At 36.5% G+C, this 15700-nt stretch overlaps 1 protein-coding gene across 4 annotated transcripts in view; it reads right to left on the reverse strand.

The window, feature by feature from the left end:
• Positions 1 to 15700, reverse strand: part of FAF1 (Fas associated factor 1) — a 157738-nt gene that overhangs the window by 121337 nt on the left and 20701 nt on the right. For all 4 annotated transcript variants that reach the window (XM_086901513.1, XM_086901512.1, XM_086901511.1 and 1 more), the window contains exon 3: positions 367 to 413. Coding sequence is in view for 2 of the 4 variants with exons in the window: in XM_086901512.1 (XP_086757638.1) it covers positions 367 to 413 (47 nt within the window). In the remaining 2 variants the exon portion in view is untranslated. The remainder of the gene's footprint in view (positions 1 to 366; positions 414 to 15700) is intronic.

Below are 15700 nucleotides of genomic sequence, written 5' to 3' on the forward strand. Positions count from 1 at the left end.
TTTTTGGCTAGAAATAGGGAAGCATGGAACATCAATACCTCTAAAAATACATAAGGAAAAAGAAATACTTAGCCAGAAGCATACCAACATCCAGTCTTTGTAAAGAGACAGCCCTGCAAAGAATGACCCAACCACCAGTGAATTCAACATAAAAGTTAACTATTTTGAATAGCTGTTTGAGCTAGTCCTCTATTAGTATGGGAAAAACTGAATGTTAAATCAGCTTTGCCAGGAATAGAATTTGTGGCTCCAGAAACAGCTTTAAAAGGAGAATTATGTCATCTTCGTAGGATTCAGGAAGGAAAAAAAAGTAACTGTTACCCAGCCTTAGTCTCTGCATGTACTACTCCAGTCCTCTGTGCTTACCTTTGTAGAATGCCATTTTCTTGTGGTATAACACCATTTATAGCTGCCTGAAAAGAGAAAAAAAATTTTGAGTCAAGCATGCAGAACAAAAATACATCAGAACTTTTATAATATGTTTTAAAGAGTGATCAGCTTGCTTCAAAACATGCCCTAAAATGCTCTCTATTTAGTGAATACTCTTGGTGAGCGATACTATCGTTATGGTATCTACAGAAAACAAAATGGTATCTCAGTGAAAACCAAACATGAGCTGAAGCTCAGACTCCTGTTTGGTTGTGATGGACTTCCCAGGTGGAATGTCTGGGAATAAACTGCATGGTCCACGCTGAGTCAGTCTAACACCTTGGTACTCACACACAGGGGACACATCGCTCCCAAGCACACTGAGCCAAGTGTGCCCAGCCCAGGCAGCCTCACAGCACATCCACAGAAAATCTGATGTTCCCCAGAAGCACCAGCCATGGCCAAGCCCATGCACCTGCCCAGCTGCACACAGTTGGCACATGGTACCAGTGTGAACAGCTGCTGCAGGGCAGCTCTGTCACACCTACACTTCACACACACACACACAGACACCACCCAGCCTCCTCAGCCTGCCAGGGAATCACACAAGGGACCAGCCCTTGGGACCAGCCCAAAAATTTAAACAATCCTCAGAGAGAAAAGGAAGTCTTCTTTTTAAGCAGGCTTTATAAAGTTAAGTACCATTCCACGCTGTCCAAATCATCACAAGGATTAACAGCAAGAATAAAGAGAGCTTGTAGCATCCCACTAGTCTTCATTTTCTCCTGTACCAGCAGCAACTCATCCATTTTCTACCCTCACAACTTCTAATATCCATCCTCATATGTCAGACATACCTGACCTGTTGGCCAGAACACCTGGTGAATGAGTCCCCAGTGAAGAAGGGAACACTGATGTTCAGCAGTTCATAGATCCCCTGGTACTCCAGAAGGACAAAGTCATACCCTGTGACTTAACTACTGACAGTCATCAACACCATTTGTACAAACTGACATTAAAAAATGCAGTTTAAGTGCTTAAACACAAAAATAGATGTAATCAAGATTTAAAAGGTATGGTTTCTTTGTCTCTGAATATATAAACATGACTTTTTTTACAATTTCCATTAATAGTTAAGGCTACATGAAGCCAGAAAGTTCTATTCCTGAACTCAGCTAAATTACTGCAATACTGCAATAAAATTTATCCTGCATTTAGAAACAAATATTGCATAAATAAAAATTTAAAAAGCAGAGAAAGAAAAGGTCAGAGGTACCCATAAGCTACAGCAACAACCCACGAGGCTGTATCAAATTACAGTGAAAACAAAGTTCCCTACCAGATCAGTTTTTAAATCAGTTTATCCACTGTGCATGGCAATAATCAGTGGTTTCTTTCTAACAATGTGTCTCATTTATCATCATTGTGGTTTTTGCAGTCATACACAGCTCTTGATCGTGTTCATCTAATAAACCTCCAGGAAAGAGTAGGAGGTTTTGGTTTATTTGGGTTTTTCTGGATTGGTTTCTCCCACCCATACTCTTCAGCAACATACATTTAATTCCTGTCAATCAACAGATAAAGCTGGCTGAGAGACAAAATTATCCTTTATTTAGTATCTGTAAGATACAGACAGCAAATACAGGTTTTGTACCACAGAACCTACATTAATAATGATCTGCTGGTGTGACAAAATTCTCTTTACTTGGGGAGAAGAAGCTGCTTCAGCTGTGAAGAAATATAGCAATGTGGCATTTTCACACTTCTGTCAAAGCTCCCTCTCAAAGGATTAAATCAGCTCAAACTTCTCCTGAGCCTAGTTAGAGGGTTAAACATGATAGAGGCTCCAAGCTATTTTCTTTAAAACTGAATAACTCACTTGTTCATATACTCCCAGTTTTGTAAACTTGATGACATTTAAGGGGCACAGGAGTAAGAAAAAACAGCAGAAGCATTATGTACTTTTTTGATGGAAAGACCTCTATTAACCACACTGTAAAACTAAAGAGTCCAGACACTGTTTGTTAAGCAAGATGGAAGACTAAAATAATGTAGACAGCAAATGGTAGCAGTGCACATGTACATACTGCATAAATATTAAATATCCATGTTCTAACAAGACAGCTATAAGTAGACCCTGCAAAGAAAAAAAGAAAAAGGAACAACCATCTGCCTTAGAATTTCATTGGGAGAAGGTTGTGACTATAAAAAAAAAAAAAATTAAAACAAGAACATGTTACTAAGGCAAGATCTGTTGCAGGCTGTTCTTCCCCAGTGTCTGCCCCCTTTGAGAGAGGCTCACATCTCTATGGTTATGCAAATGTTTCAGGATATTACATTTTTTTGTCTCTCCAAACAGGGATCTTTGATTACCAAAACCACCCTGTGTGGCTAATTCATAGTCATTAAAAATGTGCGTTACCCTCAAAAGAATTTTAATAACTAGTGCATAAAATCTATTTATGGATTATTAATATAAAGAAACCATGTCTGGATCAGAAAGCTCCTTCAGCTCCCAATAACCTGCTGCTGAGAGTGATGCCAGGGAAGCAGCACTCTGTGCTTATGCTGCTCTCACACTGCTTATCCACAAGTGTCCCTGCTGCATCCAGGGTGCCACAGCTTTCTAATGCTACCACTATCTAAAAATTCACCTTAAATGGAAAATTATAGGGGCTTCAGAACATTATTCCCAAAGCCAAGAGTCCTAGGTGTGTCTCAGTGCTATCCATACATGAATTCTGCCATAACACTGTCCCATGCTGAACCAGAATAATTTGTTTTGATGACAACCCTCAAACAACTACCAGGCCCACATTAAATTAGCTCATTAAATTGTAATCTGAATGTAGCTCTTCTTGATTTATACATTTTGTTTAGGGATATCAATCACATATCCAGGAATTGGAACAGCTTATTTAAAAATTCATTAAGTACTGCATAACCTGACCTAATTGGACCTGTTTGGGGCCAGAGAGACATCCAGAAACAACTTCCAGTCTCAAGCACCTGTGACTCCATCATCCAACAGAACAGGTTACCTTGATAAACATATGTGAATCCTGGGGTTTTTTTAAATGAAAAGGATGTCAAGAATATGATAGAACACTGGACTGACAAGTGCCCATTACAAAGGTTCAAAGCAACAATATTTTTTGGTGTGTTTTTTTTCAGCAGCACACCTCCAAGTTGTAGTATTGAAATATATTAAAACCAAGTTTTTAGTTTCCCAAAAACACAGGGAACAAAAAAACAATAGGGTTAATGAAAGGTTACCAAATCCATTAACGCTTTAGGCAACAAAAAAAATCTGTGGCATTCTGAAATTATTCAGGTACCTAAAGAACACTGTGAAACAGACTAAAATCTAGAACTTATCCTCAAGGAAATATAAACTTAACTAGATTACTCAGTTCTGACTAATTGCAACTATCTTTTATGAGTACAAAGCAAGTGTTAGGAAGAAAACCAAGAACCACCATTCCTTAATCATCTATTGAAACAACAATGCCAATGCCTTCCTTCAAAATACACAATTCTAGTGCTAACCATTTAAAAGCAGTGAAGCACATCTTAAGAGTGACTCTCATCCCAGGGCCCTATGAATAATGTGGGTTTTTAGAAAGCACAAATATTCAACCCACAAGTTGTAAATACACAGTGGTTTTCACAAAGTTTGAAGATGGACTGGATTTACCAATCCTATTATTTAAAAGCAGAAGTCTACATACACAGATTGAATATTCAAATGAGGCAAGGGGCTCCTTCCTCTTCTCAAACTACAGATGGGAGGTAGTTTTTAAATTTCCAGAATTTAAAAGGGATGTTTAGATGAATTAAGAGTTAAAGGCAGGCCCAGGCAAAAGAGCAGTTAAAGGCTTTTGAAGTGGGTGAGGAGGGAGCTCTTCCTCAGTGGCCACCTCTTATTCCTCCCCAGCCTCCACAGCACACAATGGTTTTGGCTGACAGATACAGAGCCCTTAAAATTTCCCCTTTGGAGACTCCACCCCAATGAAGAGCAAGGAGTTTTACCAAGCACAATGCAAGATCAGCTCTCCAAAACAGGGCACTAGAAAACACATCCACAAGCAAAAGGAGAAAGCAAATTGGAGCAGCACAGTGCTGGAAGAACAATCCTTTCAGAGGAAGAGCCTGGAGAGATGTAAATAATGTGCACACCTGAGAGATGCACGAGTTTCACTGGGATAAATAACCAAAGCAGTTTAACACAACCAGCACAAGCTGTTCCCAGAAAATCCCAAAAGCCTTATTTAGGTTTGACTGCATTTAGCAAGTGAGACCATTTGAGTCTACTTATCAAAGCCCTCGCAGAGCTTTACATTTGTTTAGCTAAAAACTTGAGGTTTACATTAAAAAACACAGTACAGAAATGAGACCTTGAGACAGGGTAATAGGAGCTGCCATAGTAGATGATCCAAAACCCAAAGATGTCCAACCAAATGGCATCAAATGCTTCAGAAAGTCACAGGGAATTATAATGGAGTAACTTGCTCCTGGGGCACTTTCTTCCAACCCCCTGATCTTCTGACACATTCAGATTTGCAGTATTAGTAAATTTTTCATGTATTCAACTTAAGGCAATTGTCTCATAAATCACATATTTAGTTATTTCTATGAAACTCAGTAAAAGCCTGTTTTGATGAGAGGATTTATTTATTATGACTTTCAAAAATCTATATTCTCCCCCAAATGCTAAAAACTCAGATTTTACTTTTGGTTTAACACATCTGGCAAGCTAAAAAAAACAAGCTTCTGCACTTTGTGTCTTTACTGTTCATTCTGCCTCTCCATCCTGTTATATTCTTAATATTTTCTTGATATGAAAACAATTTCTCTCAAATCACAAATGCAGAAAGGTCTACTCCATGCTGTTTTCTACATTAGCAGAAGCAAAGACAAGAAGAGGTGTTAGCTGCTTCTAGGACAGTATTTAAAATTATAACCAAAAATTGGGCATTTTGTTGTTTGATACTCAGAACAAAGAAAAACTTGTTTTAATCTTTGACTCTTTGAGCATTTAATCTTACATTTCTTTTTCTGATTATTTAAGTGAACACAATAGCAAAACTTACATAGAAAACCTCATTACAGAGGGCGAGATGACATAGAAGACAAACATTGTGCTTTAAGTTCTGCAAAAACTCTAGCTGTTATATTTTGGAAATATTAGCCTGTATTCATCTGTGCTTGAGGATCACTCAAAATTTGCTAAATTTAAAAAAGTGTAATGAAATACACTAAAAAGCCCTCATTAAATAAACCATAATAATTTTTTAAAAATATTTCTTGTCTTTTGTATTTTATCTTTCCACAGCACAAAACTGGTCTTTTATAATATTCTGTTTACAATTGTCAGTCTATTGCAAATAATTCTACTCCTAATTTGGGCTAAATGTGATATTCTCCCTTACATAAAATACTCCTAACTCTAATTTTCTTCTTCCACATTATAAACTTCTTATCCTAAAGATTTAAAATACGCTTTTTATTTGATGTTCAAACAAAATAAATGATGATAGAACTCCAAATGCTTCCTACAATGGAGGGAAAGAGTTTTTTTAAGAGAAAGGAAACAAAACCCAAAACTGAACAAACATTATCCAGAAAGAGAGAAAAAATTAATAAAGGAAAGCATTAGTGAGACAAAGCATCCATGAAAGGACTGAAAAAGTAAAAGTGAATTTCAAACTGCTTCCAAACCATAAATCCAAGTGACAAAGGAACACACTTTCAAAGCAACAGTAAAGCAAAACTGGAGAAGTGCAAAGATTTATTACATCTTTTTGAGCACACAAGTATTTCTTAAAATGAAACTAACTCACAGGGTTCTGCTATATGTATATATTTCAGTACTAACAATAAAAGTTTTGAAATAATGCTCCTCTAATAACTTCCTTTTTTTGGAAATACTAATTTAGGCTAATTTTCAACAGAACTGGCAATAATGCACTGGCAGGTGCAGACACATCCAAACATTTGCTCTGACCTGCTCATTCTGTGACTTTGGGAAACTGGATAAAAAGTAAGACCACACACAGACTTCTCTTGCAATCAGTTTACAACAATAAAAAGTAGAAAATTCCAGAATAAACAGCAGAAGTTTTAGTACAAAAACATCCTGTAAGTATTAGTCAAATACTGCAGCCAATGTGGATTAATACAAGAAAGGTTTACTGAAACCAGCTGTATTAACTACCACCATTTCTTTCTGCCCCAAGACATCCAGACTGGATTCTGAGATTCCCAAGCAGAGGAACGTGGCTTCTGAACAGCTTTATGCAACTATCAAGTCTCACCTGTTACAAACAAGTCTGAGATGTGTATCCTAAACAAGAAATTCCACGAAACCTTCTGCAGAAAAACCAAGCACTCTAACCAGAAAGAGGCTTTTCACAAACAAGATCACCTTACTACACACACAGCTACTTTGAAACCACTACTTTCAGAGGTTACAAAAATTGACTGCTAGGAGTTTAAGTAATAAAAAATATTATTCCATTTAGATTTTTAAATTAATTCAGTAATATTTAAATAACAAAATTACTAATTGTGCCTCAGTAGTAAGAGAAGCAATCTCTACCTGTGTTATTTTTGGCAGGCTCTTCAAGGCAAAGGAATGAGTCAGCTTTTTCCTGTAGCTTATGTTATACTTGCTGGCATCTCCCCAGCTTTGCAAGTCTCAAAAGTATTTCCAAGTGCTAGACATGAAGTTACACCCACAAAGTTTATACAGAATGACAACATTTGTCCCCATCGTGGTTAAAATTTAACCAAAAACTGTAATTGAACTACAATGAAATGTCTTCTATGCATTCTGCTTTATTTCAGCTTGCTTTCTTTACAACAAATATACTTCATGAAAAGCTGCAAAACAATAGAATCGCTAATAAAGCAAAAAATTAACATTTCATCAAAAAATGCCACATGAATACATTCATACAGATGATTCACTTCATCAGCAAGAGAGCACGCGTTGAAATATTTACAATTAGCACTCTAGATGTGGTTTCCCATTTCTCCCCTACATCTTTGGTGGCTTCAGCACATTTTTTCCTGTTACTCCTACAACATGCCTAAATGCACTAGGAAGCCTTTCAACAGTTAGATACACTTCTATAATTCTGAAGAAAAAACCCCAAAACACTACATTTTGCACACTTCCTTTATTTTATATTGTCACTGCCTAATTCCCCAAAGTGCAATGGAAATAAAAAATTCATAACTGAATGTACTTTCCTGGCACAGTGAAAGTAAAGAACATGTACAGATTTCTAAGAAGCTTAAGGATCAGCAGTACCTGAGCTGACTCTAGTTGAGCAGGAATAAAGGAAAACAATCTCCTCTCAACAAGCCACTCAAAACTCATTCACATAGAAAACCCCTGAGCTATCTGCTACTTTGACACACATACAAGTACTTTGGTCTTACCCATTCATGTCACAACTTTGACATTAATGCTGCTTCACATTTTAAAAGAAAGGAATGCTTATGCTTAATACCAAAACATCTTTTATTACTCCTTAAAACATTAATAGAGAGAAAGCAGAAGAGTCAGATAAAGTCTATGCTTTGATATGAATATTGGAAAATATCTATTCTGAACTCCCATAGTTTTACCCCCCTCTCCTCATTATTTTATGTAAATTTGAATGGCAACACTAAAATGCAAAGTTTAGGGATAAGCTACCTCATGACAATATATTTTTTGTTCGGTCTTAAAAAAAAAAAGGTGGTTTTTTTTAATCATTCATTGTAACAACATACCAGCTCTTAGAAAGTACTACCAGGGAAGAAATTTCAGGACACAAAAAGTCATAGTAGGATCGCAAAAAGCTTAAGGCCCCTTCATTAAAAAGCTGTAATAACATGAAATATCAACAGTGTTCCAATGAACTCAACTGTAGTCAGCCAATTACCTAATCACTATTCTATAATAAAGAAATAATTAATCAAGATTTAGCTTAAAAGTTTGGAAAGTAGAAAACCCCAAAATGAAGTATGTAACCTGCAAGTTGTCTCAGTATTTCTCCAAGAGCCTGTGCTGTACTGCTGGAAGAACAGCAACCCAGGGCTTCCAAGACAGGCTAAGGAGAGTTTATTAAAATAAAACTAGAAATTGTTCAGATATTCAACAGTACTGTAATTAATTCCATTTTTAAGACACTCTGCTTTGAAAGTCTCATGGCTCTAGATAGCTTCTAGCATTTGTGGTAAAATTTTTCACAAGTAAGGTTCACTTGCAAAATAGCCACAGCACTGGCACAGATGCTGGTTCTTAAATAATTTACTTAGTTTTTCTCCTACTCACATAGGCCCAGCGTGACTCAGTGACAGACTAAGCACCTTTCAAACCCATGTTTATAAGATGTGTGCAACCAAACTCAACTAGTCACAAGGTAATAAAATACAGATACCTCATACCAGCCAATTCACTATTAGCATATTCTAGAAACTTGTTTGGAAATTCGAATGTCTCAGGACAAATGAATGCTAAGCACTCTTTGTAGAAACTACCAATACAGATGTAGGACCTCTAAAAAATGTATTTGTCAGAACTAAGGTAGGTGGGTGATGCATCCCTAGAGCTCCAGCAGTACTGTCAGGCAGTACTGCAATCTCAGGTGCTGCTTTTTGCTTATCCTCAGAACACAAAATTCTCTGCTAAAAGAAACAGGAGACTTTTACCATGAACAGAAATCTAAATTTATTAGTCTTGTTGCTTGTTTGATCACTATACAAGAAATACTTGAGGTTATTTCTTAAGTAACTAAAATTACTTAAGTAACTGAAAACTTAAATTACTTAAGTAACTAATTTCCATCTGTTATTTGAAAAGGAGAGACAGAATTTACATTTTACTTTACAAGGTTGCCAGCAAAGCTTTCCCTAAAAATCTTCTACACTCTTTTTCTGGTCAGAAAGTGAACTAAAATTTCATACACATCATCACAGCAACAAAATACAGCCATAGAACACATAATCACAACCCCTTTGTTACCCTCACATGAATAAAGCAGGATTTTAGGGGTTGTTTTGGGGTTTTTTCAAATGGATGAATATGCATACAACTATATGGAAAGCCATAACATGATTACAACTGCCTACAGATCTACACATTTTGTATAATCTTCCATGAAAAAAATACATTAAAAGAAAATGGTTTTTACCAAAGATTAAGGCATTTGAAAGTAAGTAAAAACAATGAATTTAATACTGTTTTTAAGAATCAACAAGTTTTCTGTGCTACCATCCAGCTCCATAAAATACACAGCATGCATCTGAGCTTACTCAAAGACACAGAAATGCCACTTTGAAAGCTGCAAAAAGCTGGAAATACAGAGAATGAAAAATACAACAATTTTTGCAAGCAGGGATCCCTAATTTAACAGAAAATATGTTAAAGACTTCCAAAGGGGATTTCTGTAGTCCTTGTAAATTCACATACAATTGTCTCCTACTAGGAGAGATTAATGCTGCAGCTGAACACACAAAAAACCTGCAATTCCTGAATTTCCTGGAGAACAGGCACCGTGCCCATGGGATGCCTGCACCAGTGGGATGCCCATCCACCAAAACTCCTTGGGATTATCTAACTCAGGGCTTCCTTCCCTCTGCTGGCAGCAGGGTTGTGGATGCTGGACAGGCTCCTCACTGCAGTAACAGTGTGTATAAACCTGCTGAGCTGACCAGAATATGTTCCACAGGACACCAAGATCCACAAGAGAATGTCTTTCTAAAACAGAAATTTAAATGTTCCTAAAAAAAAGAAAAAAAACAAAAAGAAGAAGAAAGAAAGGGGATACAAACCTCTTCTTCCAGTAGGCAGCTGTGACTGTTCATGTGACAACAGGGAGAATGTTATTAATACACAGACAAGCCCGTGTTCCTAACAGTGAAAATCCCTCAGATCTCATCCTAATGAGAGGAACATACCCTGAACTTCTTACTGGTCCCACCATGAGTGCTGTCAAATACGTGCCATATTCAGTATACAATTCTAAAGTAAAGAAAATAGCAGGTCAGCAGTACAAAATAAAAGGGCCAGTGTGATAAACACTGTCACCATAAAGTGCAGCCCTGGTTCCCAGCCACTGAAACACAGCCTGCTTGCAATGCAACAGGAGAGCTGCTGAGCACATGACATCAACACACACTGAACACTGCCCCACATTTAAGGAAAAGAAAGGGCTGTGTGCCAAACTCAAATTAATCACCTAGTTTCTAGAGGCAGACTAATTCAAATCAATCAAAATAACATACAGAGAGAGACCACATCAAAGCTGTAGCAGAGCAAACCAGAGAGGAAGAAAGACAAAAGACAGTGTATCAGTCTTACCAGCTACTACTGAAAGTTGCTACACATTATAACAAAAGGATTGATACTGCTTAGAGCACAGTAAGGGATATAAATAACAGATTGCTGATAACTGTCAAAAGCCCATTTTTTGCCATTCCTAAATTTTATTTTTATAGAAATAAAAAATTGCCAAGTACTACCTGATTTTATTCAGCTCAATTTTTTTGTCAGTTCAGTTATTTTTTTCCAAAAGACATTACACTACACATATACTAAATTGGTACCTATAGTAAAAAAAAAAAAAAAATCCTGTCTGACAAGTACTATTTTCCAAGAAGTTTACAAGCAAGATGCAAAAAAACCTCCATCTGTCTCAGTTATCCATTTAAAATTAAAAGTTCTAGTTGAGAGTTGAAGTTTTATAAAAACAGATGCCCAAAATATACAATTTCTCCTTTCATGATAGAGAATCACTTCTTGTCAGGTGATTCCTGGAACCTGAGTATGACAGGAACTGCAAGTCATCCCATCTCCAGGTGCACTAAAATGCTAGTTTATATATATATATATATATATATATATATATATATATATATATAAAATCATTATACACACATTCACAAGTAAATTGAATATTGGACAATAAATGCTCCTCTCCCCCTGCAATTTTGATGAAATTCATTTTCTTCTTAAAGCAATGCTAAAAAGTACCCATATTACAATGTCTCTTAGAAAAGACATTAATTAAAAACAATTTTAAACCAGGGAACAGGAGTAACAACAGAAATGGCCATCCTGGAAAAAGCAGAAAATTAAGTGTGGTGAATCCTGCTTTTCATTCAAAAAACCTGTTCTGATTACCAATACAGAATATAAAGTCATGCTGCATATGAAGGACTTGAAGTTTTCATTAAACCTGTGAAAGGAGAGCAGACCACTTCACTTACTTTCACGCACAGATTCAAGCACTGGATCCCAAGAGAGGAAAGATCTCTCACTGTGTAATAACTTCACACATACAAAGGTCCACACTGCATAAGGTCAAGTCACTAATGGGTGATTTTCCTTTAAACATGTACCATCATCAGAAACATTTCAACAGACACAGAGTTGGGATTTTCCAGACTTTTATTTTATTGTTTTTACACAAAGTTTTAAGATATATTTATCTGTCATTCTTACCTTCACATGCCAAAAGAAAAGGTCAGAGTCTAAATGGGCAAGCTATGAAAACATTCAACTTTACAACAGACAGAAATTCCTAACTTCTGCTTCCTCAGATGGTAAAAATTATTGTAAATTAATAGGGCTGAGAGAAATGACACTCAGGAAATAACATATCAGCAACCCTGGGAGGCTTGAGAGCTGGATCCATTTATAGCAGAATGCCTGAAGAGATCATTATATTATCTATGTTGATCTTCTGTATCTCACAGAACATCTGAAACATTTTGTCGCCCAGCCTATAATAAGCCCTGTAATTAGGCTACAGTGTTCTAACACAGAAAAACCCTAAGCTGCTCTATATGCAGCAGACCACCACAAAGGCCAAGTCATATGCAGCAGAGAGGAACTAATTATTGGCAAAATTAGGCTTCATGATCCCACCAAGCAATTTTTACACTGTTGCTGCAGATGAATTCCTCTGCAGCACTCTTGTGACCAATTTTATTTTGAGCACTTGAACAAAGCCAAGCAACCAAACATTTATGAAAGACAGCTTCCCATACTGCTTCAAGCAGCATATATAACTGCTTTGAACACTATAAAACATACACAACTCTGAGACATTTAAATCCAGTTTATTTAGTACCAAACTCAAGATAAATTAAAGGTAGTTTATATTGTCTTAGAGTATCCCATATAGAGAATTAGAGAGGAAAACTTCTAATTGGGGTAAGTAATCTTTTAAAGCTCAAAAATAGGAAGCTGATGTTTCAGATCTAAACTGAAAAGAAAAAGGAATTCTGTTTAACTCTTAACAAAAAACCAAAGTGACTATTAGAAAAACTAAACCAAGAAAAGAGAGCCTTACACTTAATCCAGGTTTAGCTTCATTTAAAGGTAAAACCAAATGTCCAAAAGATACAGAACATAGTAACAGTAATAGGAAAGACACTGGTGACATTTTAACCCTTAATACTAAATTCTATCCAGACCAGGGGGAAAAAAAATGCAGGGACAAAGTAAGCAGCAGGAATATTTCTTCAGTGCAAATACACAAAGTAATCCTTAGGAAAGCTTTCACAAAACACACAGTACTTGTAGCACAATGTAAGGAACTTGTTTTGTGAACTTAATAACCTCTGCTGTCTCTGTGCATTCTGATGTACTTCTCTGTAAACCCATGTCAGTACCTACTTCCCTGTTTCTGTTTGGGGTCCTTCTGCTTTCCAGCTCACCAGGGCTCCTTCTTTTGGTTGTTTTGGCTGAAGTCCCAGAGAAATAACAACACCCTTGGGCTGAGTGTCAGAGAGTTCGAGAAGCAACAGGTGCCCAAGGGAATCTTCAGCCTGGGTCTTTAGCACAGCCACTGATAATGCACAACTTTTTCTCCCAAACAGGAACATGGAATTGAGATACAGACAGGCTGAGTGAAAAGCAAGAGTAAACAATCTCTTTGAGACAAGAACTTACTTAATTCATGTTTTTGGATTTTCCTCCTTTTGCTGCAGGAGTGCCCCTGAACTTTGTTTGAAGACATCCTAATGGGATTTGCTTAGCTTTCCACTTATTAGCCTGGGTGCCTCACAGAAGATTTCCTCATCAAACACTGACTTCTGATTTCACTTCCAACATCATAGAAGTAAAAGAATCGAGTTTTAAAAACTTCTGAATCACAATGCACAAAACAAAGCGAAATGAGAGAAAATAGAAATTGTGTTCTTCCCATTTACCTAACACTGCGGGCCAAAGAATGGCAGAGGAGCCCTCACCAAAACCATCATTACTTCTCTACTCTCTTCATGAACTGTGAACCAAGTTCCTCAAGTTTGGTTTTCCTCAGAAATAAAAAAAAAGTTTTGCTCTGAGTTGAATGACGTATTTAGTGGCAAACTAGAAGATTTCTTTAATTTTTCATCTCAGCTAAAAAAACCCCAAGACCTTTTGAACTTGAATCTAAGGTATAAAAAAACCCAACACAAACAAACAAACAAACAAAAAAACCCAGCACACATGGATCATGCACTTTTAATTCCAAAATAAAAAATGCTGTATTTCTCATAAGTCATGAGCCTTTCCTCAGGATCTTTTGAAATGCTAAAAACCCTTGCCTAACAGAGATATTTGATTCTCTCTCACCCCAGGAACTCCTTTTCTTCAATCTTCTCTTCCTTCATTCTTCTGTTTCTACCTCCTTGTTAGATTTAGCAGGATTTGGCTTTCACTCCCATTCCCTTTTTTACAAGAAGGCTGTTTTTAATAAAAATGAGCCAGTGTCGTATTAATGACAGACCCTTAGGGCATTCACTTCACTTACAGTCTCAATATTATTTTTTTTCTTCTACAACTTACCATTTCCCTTTCATAGACATTCCTCTCATTCATCTTCTCCTAGTTTCAAAAACTATGTACCTTCCTCAAGTACCTCTTGCATTCCTAATTTTCCACCCTTTCTTACTTTCCCCCTATGCCTTTTTTAAGCTTGCACATTTGGGTTATTGCTTCTTTTCTCTATATATTCTAGTTCTGGATCATCTAGTAATCACTAAAAAAATTAAGTATTTAAAAGAATTCTCATAGCTTTAGAAATTTCACTTTGTTTTCTGCTCATTCTGGAATCTCAGAAGACTTATTTGTTCTGACCATTTTTCATGGCAGTTCCCTCATTCAACCCAACCTGTTGAGCATTTATTGCAATGCACACAATTTACAAATCCCCCAAAAACACATCCATGGATCTAATGGACTGTACTGGGGACTTCACAACCTGGACAGAATGCATAAGGCTACTCCTTGCCTTCCAATAAACAACTGGATTTTCAAAAGAGCTCATGCCATGTCACTACAAACTACTATGACAAAAGATGTTTAAACTCCATCACTCAACACACATCAGCATTTTTCTGTTTGAAGCCACTGATGACAGACACTCCCTTTTGCTCACTGGCGTCTGACTCTTGCTTATACCTTGACGTGTTGCAAAATAAAGATTCTGCGTTCATTTTAACACGTAGTTTCAAGTGTTGGCAGTTTGTACTGGTTTCTTTACAGCAGGTTACAGTTGAAACTATATCCATTTTTGGAAAAATGCCAGTTTTGGAAATTTCATTTCTTTTTTTTAAAAAAACTTTCTGATATTTTTGACTGGTCCAAAGGTCATTCATTTGGAAAACAAAATAAAAAAATAAAAATAAAATTTAAAAAAAAATCAAATTTATTGTTTTACAGTTTAAAGGAAGATCACTTGCTTTTTACTTAAGTTTGTTGTAGTTTACACTTCTAAACCTTAAGAAATAGTTTTTTATTTACTAATCCTATGAAGAGTCTTAAAAAACCTAAGACTATTTTGCTTGGTTTTATTGGTTTCCTCCTATTTGTCTGCACATTGAACCTTGTTGCAAAATCAATGAGAGGTTTTTTCGAGATGAGTGATTGTTGGGTTTTTCCTTTGTACTTAATGGTGTCTGGATAGCAACAAATCTAAATAAAGCTATGGCTTTAATCATCTGACTCAATTCTGCACAACCACCAACAAGAGGAGAGCAACAACCCTCATTTTAAATTAAAAACACATTAAAATTTGAAAGAGTTGTTTTACCTTCCGTTTCTTCCACAGGAACCTAAATCCTCAAGAACCCATGTGTGTATACACAGATCTTCTTCTAAAAATGCTATCCTTCATAATACTTCTTACAAAATGAAGCCAAAAGGAAACTAAACACAATATGAAATATGGCTTTAGAGGACAAGAAAGAGATGAAAAAAACCTGAAGATAATCAGGGCAGAGCAGGGTTTGTACAACTTGGCTGACTTGGAGATGAGGCTTTGACAGACCAGAAACAGTCTGC

This window comes from Cyanistes caeruleus, chromosome 9 (assembly GCF_971803275.1).
Source record: "Cyanistes caeruleus chromosome 9, bCyaCae1.hap1.1, whole genome shotgun sequence".
NCBI lineage: Eukaryota > Metazoa > Chordata > Aves > Passeriformes > Paridae > Cyanistes > Cyanistes caeruleus.